The sequence below is a fragment of the Cricetulus griseus genome, chromosome 7 (assembly GCF_003668045.3).
Source record: "Cricetulus griseus strain 17A/GY chromosome 7, alternate assembly CriGri-PICRH-1.0, whole genome shotgun sequence".
Lineage (NCBI taxonomy): Eukaryota > Metazoa > Chordata > Mammalia > Rodentia > Cricetidae > Cricetulus > Cricetulus griseus.
In genome coordinates, this window is record NC_048600.1 from 112,331,873 (window position 1) to 112,337,865 (window position 5,993).

The 5,993-nt window shown below is 52.6% G+C and overlaps 1 protein-coding gene across 1 annotated transcript in view; it reads left to right on the top strand.

Moving 5' to 3' along the window:
- Nucleotides 1-3,149: 3,149 nt before the first annotated feature.
- LOC100760630 (keratin, type I cytoskeletal 42) overlaps nucleotides 3,150-5,993 on the top strand; it is a 6,633-nt gene continuing 3,789 nt past the window's right edge. The window contains exons 1-3 of the mRNA XM_027428171.1: nucleotides 3,150-3,611; nucleotides 5,657-5,739; nucleotides 5,844-5,993. Coding sequence (XP_027283972.1) covers nucleotides 3,150-3,611; nucleotides 5,657-5,739; nucleotides 5,844-5,993 — 695 coding nt within the window. The remainder of the gene's footprint in view (nucleotides 3,612-5,656; nucleotides 5,740-5,843) is intronic.

The window sequence follows — 5,993 nt, forward strand, 5'->3', positions numbered from 1 at the left end:
GGTCTACAGAGTGAGTTCCAGGACAGCCAAAGCTGTTGCACAGAGAAACCATGTCTTGAAAAACAAAAGCAAAGCAAAGTAAACTAACCAACCAAACAAAAAAAATGTATGCTTTGCATGGTGGCACATTTCTTTAAATCCCAGAACTTGGGAGGCAGAGGAAAGGGGAATCTCTGTTAGTTAGAGGCCAGCCTGGTCTACACAGTGAGTTACAGGATAGGACTGTGTAGAGATGTCTTGTCTCAAAAACCAAAACAAACCAACAACTCAAAATAAAAAATAAAAACAAACACCACAACCACAAAATAAAACAAATAAAAAAGTCATTTACTTTGTGTGTGTGAGTGTGTGTGTGTGTGTGTGTGTGTGTGTGTGTGTGTGTGTGTGTATGTATGTATGTATGTATGTATGTATGTATTTGAGTGGTTCAAGCCTACCACAGTGCTTGGAGGTCAGAGGATGCCTGTAGGAGTTGGCTCTCTCCTTCTCCCATGTGGGTCATCAGAACTGAACTCAGGCAGGACATCTTGCTTGGCAATAAATGCTTTTACCTTCTGAGCCTTCCTTCTAGCCTCATGTTTTGTTTATTTGTTTTTTAAAATTTTGAGATAGTCTCACTAAGTTGCCCAGACTGGCCGTGCTCACATAGCCTAGGGAGGGCCATGCATTTGTTATTCTCCTGTCTCTGCTTCTCAAGTAGCTGAAACAACAGCTGTGCTCCATGTCTTGCTTGTGCTGCCTTGATTTTGCCCGTTAGCTGGGTAGGGAGGGCTAGCTAGCCTGTCCTTCAGTGTGTGAGGCCTGTCTGTACTGTAGAGTTAGAACAGAAACCAAGAAACAGATGTGGCCTAGAAGAGTGGCCTGAAGCCTGCTATCAGGGACAAGGGACGCCATGGTGCTAGTTGGTAGTTGGTGTGGTAGTGAAGGCTGGGGGTGAGGCTTCTGTTGGGGCTTTTGGAGGTAGACAGGGGGCTAGCCGACTCCATTTTTTCCAACTGGGCCCTTGAAGCTGAGGTCTGGGTCACTGGAGGTAGAAATTGGGGACCCTTCCTTCATCCCAAGATCTTTGAAGGAAAGCTGAAGGCTGGGTGGGCTTGGGTCTGAAGTCCAGGTTGGAGTGATTTGGTGAGCTCCCACCCACTGGGAAGCAGAGGAGCAGGAAGCCTGGGGAGGGGCTGCAAGGGGAGATCTGGTGGGCAAGGTCACCTGTGGCTTGGCAGGCCACTCCCCACTGTAATCCAGAGAGTGGCCAGTACAGGGAGACAGTCAGGTCCTAGAGGAGAGGGGGCTTGGAAGTGTGGCTCTGGCAGGGATGAGGAAGGGCCTCTACTGTGGGCCTTTCCCTGGGAGGGTGGCTGGAGTAGAACCTGCTTCTGGCCCACTCAGGTGGATGAAGGTTCTGTGGGGTTCCTTTCCAACTCCAAGACCGTCTAGATCGTCAGGAAGTCCTTCTTGATGTCTAACCCTGTGGCCACTTGACATTCCTCTCTAGTCTTGCTTCTGTGCCTCCCCTACCAATAGCTTCTCAGGCCAGGCAGAAACAGGATGAAGCCAGTGCCTTGCCCTTCCCTCCCAGATAGCTTTTACAGCTCTTCCCCTGGTGCTTCAGGTGAAGGGCATTTTCCCACGAGAGCCCACCACTTTCTAAGCAAGAAGTCATTGTAGCAGTCTAACCTCTTTCCAGGAGTCCTGGGCCATATGGGAAACCCAGCCCCCTCCCTGTCCCTGAGTACGGGCAAGGAGCCCAGGCCACCCGTGTGCCTCCCGTCTCTGCCTGAGCCCCGGGCCTTGGCCACCCCTGGAGGCTCCGCATTCAGACAGGCTCTGCTCAGACGCCAGTGTCCTGGCAGCACCTAAATCATTAGCGCCGCAGAGATTAGGCCACTAAGCTCCCTGTTGGGTGGAGTGGGTGCCAGGCTGTGGGACCATACGGTTCCCCTGCAGGGGTGGCTGCTGACTCCCAGGACTGGGATGTGACTGTTTTTTGGGGCGTGACTCCCACTCAGGGTCTCCCTGGCAACAGTCCCGCTTTTCTGTGGTTTGCCCTCCCCTGGTGTTATCTCTGGGAACCCTCTGAGTCAACTTTCTTCAGGTGTGGAGCAAATGAGCTTGGCGGGAGCGGTGTGTGTGATACCCTTATTCTCTGGTCTCAGGCCCCGTCTCCATCCTCTACACCCACTTTCCATTTTGTCACAGCTTTGCCTATGTCAAAAGACCTTGGGAGGTAGCAATGAAGATGATGATAATGATGATGATGATGATTAATTATTATTGTGTGTGTGCACATGCCATGGTGTGCATGTGGAGGTCAGAGGCCAACTTTGTGGAGTCCATTCTTCCTGTCTTTATGTGGGTCCTGGGGATTGAACTCAGGTCATCAAGCTTGTACAGTAAATGCCTTTACCCGGTGAGCTATCTTGTTGACCCTGATTTTCTTTTATAGATGAAGAAACAGAGATACCTTTATTGGCCTCCTGAAAATCTGGGATCTAAAGCTCCTCTTGGCCAGTGGCCATGCCTCTACTTTCTTAGCCAGGGGTCCCCAAGTCTGAGGCTGTATCTTACCATGAAGGCTTGGAATAGTTTCAAGAGAGCTAGGGGCTCCCCAGCTTAGACTGAAGGCTCCTACCAGGACCATCATATACCTACCAGGAGCAGGTATTCATATCTTTCTCCCTGAGATTCTGGAATGCCAGGTGGGGGGCCAGATCAGCTTCCTGGCTCCTGGGCCTGTGGAGCCTTGTTTGAGGCCCTTCCCTGCTCTTGGGCTAGATTCTTTGGACTCTCTCCCCCTCCCCTAAGAATGAGCTCAGCTGCCTAATTGAGGTTGAGGACGGAGGATCACCCTGCCCTGGGGCTGCAGCTCTAATACCATCTTTGTTCTGAAACAGAACAATGGACCACTAAGAGGTCACTGATGCCCAGGCTGGACAGACACAGGAGAAGGCCTCAGGATATGGGGATGTGATACACAGGTCAAGCCCAAGCCTCAGGCCCTGGGTGGCTGACTGGAACAGAGACAAATTACAAGGTTGGGGTTTTGGCTTGAACTTCAAGGGCCAGGGGTTCAGTGTTCCTTCATTCTGGCTATAAAGGGTAGCCCACGGTCTCCATCCACTCCAGACCCTGTTACCTGACCTGCAGATACCATGGCTACCACTACCAGCATCCGCCAATATTCATCTTCCAGCTCGGTTAAGGGCCTTTGTGCTCCTGGTGGGGGGCTCTCCCGGATGTCCTCCGTCCGTGTTGGGGGTGCCTGCCGGGCTCCCAGCCTCTTGGGAGGTGGCAGCTGTGGCAATATGTCGCTCACATCCTCCCGCTTTTCAGCGGGCTTGGGAGGCGGCTATGGTGGCGGCTACACCTGCAACTTGGGTGGGGGCTTTGGCTCCAGTTTTGGTGTGTCGGATGCCCTTCTAGGGGGCAGTGAGAAGGAGACCATGCAGAACCTCAATGACCGCCTGGCCACCTACTTGGACCGGGTGCACGCCCTGGAAGAGGCCAACACTGACCTGGAGGTGAAGATCCGTGACTGGTACAAGAAGCAGGGCCCTGGACCTGCTCGTGACTACAGCCCCTACTTCAAGACCATAGAGGACCTGCGTAACAAGGTGGGACCCCCTGCCTACCTTCTGCTGTCTGCACAAGGTCCTGATCAGACTCCTTCTGTTTCTATAGCAGAAGACATCCTCTTCATCGCATACCTCAGTCACCTGCCATTCATCCCTCCCTCTCTCATGTCTCTGGGAATAGCCCTGAGCCTGTGGGGTATCCTGGGCTGTGTATTTTTAGGGAACTCTCCAAGGGGATGGAGGAGAACTCTTCTCTTCCCAGAGAGCTTATCTGGGGTGGGTGATGGAGGAAGGATGGGGTGGTTTCAGGACACTGAAGGAGCTGCAGGCCTTTCAGCTATAGAGAACAGCCTGGTAAAGGGTCTGGGGATGGGTGTTGCTTGGTATGAATGCTGAGACATGAGGCTAGGCACCATCTTTCCTCTGGAACTACTCTCCTGCCCCCCCACCCTTCTCCAGGTAGCCATCCTTGACGGATGGCTTGTCTTCTACCCCAGAATCTTGGTGTTTCTTCAATACTTCGATGCTCAGTCTATGTCTTGATTCTTACACTGGCTTCAGAGTCTGAGTGTTCTCAAGACTGCATTTGTTGTGGGTCTCCCTCCTTCTCTGGTGGCTACTTTGGGGTCTGTTTTTCAACTCAGACTACAAGCTAGCCTGACTAAAGAGGATCACACCTCTTCCCTCACGTACTTTCTTGATCTCTAAGAAAATGGCTTTGGCATTCTGTAAATGTAGCTGCTCAGGTCTTAACACAAACATTCTCTGGGAGGGGCTTCCACTGAGTCCTAGTGGAAGGCAGGAATTGAGGGTTACTGAGAGACAGGCTGGTCCCAGTCTGGTCTCAGGCAGCTGTGAGGCCAAGCCAGGCTCTGGGGTAGAAAGCCAGCCCTACAGCAGCCTAGCGAGGGGCTTTGTCTACTCCTGCCTGGGTCCTCCACCTGGCAGGGGATTCTTGTAATCTCCCTTGGAAGCAGAGCTCCTGGCTGTGCCAGATCAGATTCCAGGCTTTGTTGGGGCAGCGGGGAATCCAGGGGTGTCCTGATGAGTCACTGCTCTGTGCTTTGGGGTTTTCCAGCACCTCCTCCTAATTCTTAGAATGGAGGCCCCCCTCCCCAGGGTGGGTTTCCATACTGTATTATATTTCCAGTGTTCTGGTTAGGTTTCTGGGTACATAGTTGGGGGGGGGAGCAGATCTCTTCAGGGCACAGATGGGGAGGCAGAGGAAGGAAGCAACTTGACCCTTAGACTCAGCCTGACCAGGTCACTGTATGGAACGTAGAACCTCGAGCCGGGTCTTGGGGGGGCGGTGGGTTGAGATGGCCCTAAATGAAGGATGGTTCTGATGGGACATCTTCCTCCTGGGTCAGCCTTAAACCAGGACAATTTCCACCTAGCTCCTGCTATCAGGTGAGTTTTCCTCTGTTCTCTTCCCCCAACCTCATGACTCTTACTTGGGACTAGCCTCGGGCATTCCCAACAACATTGACAGCAGCAATAATAGTAAATGAACTTCCTGTATCTTCTTGGGCTCTGCCCTGACTTTGAGGAGGGGCTGGTCATAACCTCATCAATCAATTAATTAGTCACATAATTAATTAGACAAATATACCCTGGGGGCTGACTATGGGCCAGGCACTGTGCCCAGTCCTGGGGAGTCCGAAGAGAACCAGACAGGTATGGCCTTGTTCCCTGAGTGTAGAGGGGAGAATCTAATAAAAAATGCTGTGGAAACTGGGATAAGGTTGTCTCAGAGATGGAGAAGTGTTGTGAGGGAGATGGGGGAGGGGAGTTGGCAGGGCTGAGCCTGGAGGTGAATCAGTTGGGGGTTAGGCCCAGGCATCTTAGACCCTATGATGACAGATGGATGCCTGTTTCTCTATTCATGGTGTCATGTCCCATCTCGTGGTGAGAACTTGGGGGGCTGGGCAGCTCCTGAAACCACATCTGAGTGTTGAAAGGAGGTGGCCACAGGGACCCTCATTGCCCTTCCTATGCAAAGCCGAATGCGAGTAGGGTATACAGCACAGCCTCGTGGGGCTCTGTGGTGGGTGCTTGCTCATGGAGCTCACTATCACCTCCAGATCCTGGCAGCCACAATTGACAATGCCAGCATCGTGCTGCAGATTGACAATGCTCGCCTAGCGGCTGATGACTTCCGTACCAAGTGAGTCTATGTCTACTGGCTGTCCCGGGGAGCCAGTGGTGGGTCCTGCTCTGCACAGAGCACAAGCATGTGTGTGGACATGCCCCCTATCTTCAACCCTGCAGGTACGAGACAGAGCTGAACCTGCGAATGAGCGTGGAGGCCGACATCAATGGCCTGCGTAGGGTGCTGGATGAGCTGACCCTGTCCAGAGCTGACCTGGAGATGCAGATCGAGAATCTCAAAGAAGAGCTGGCCTACCTGAAGAAGAACCA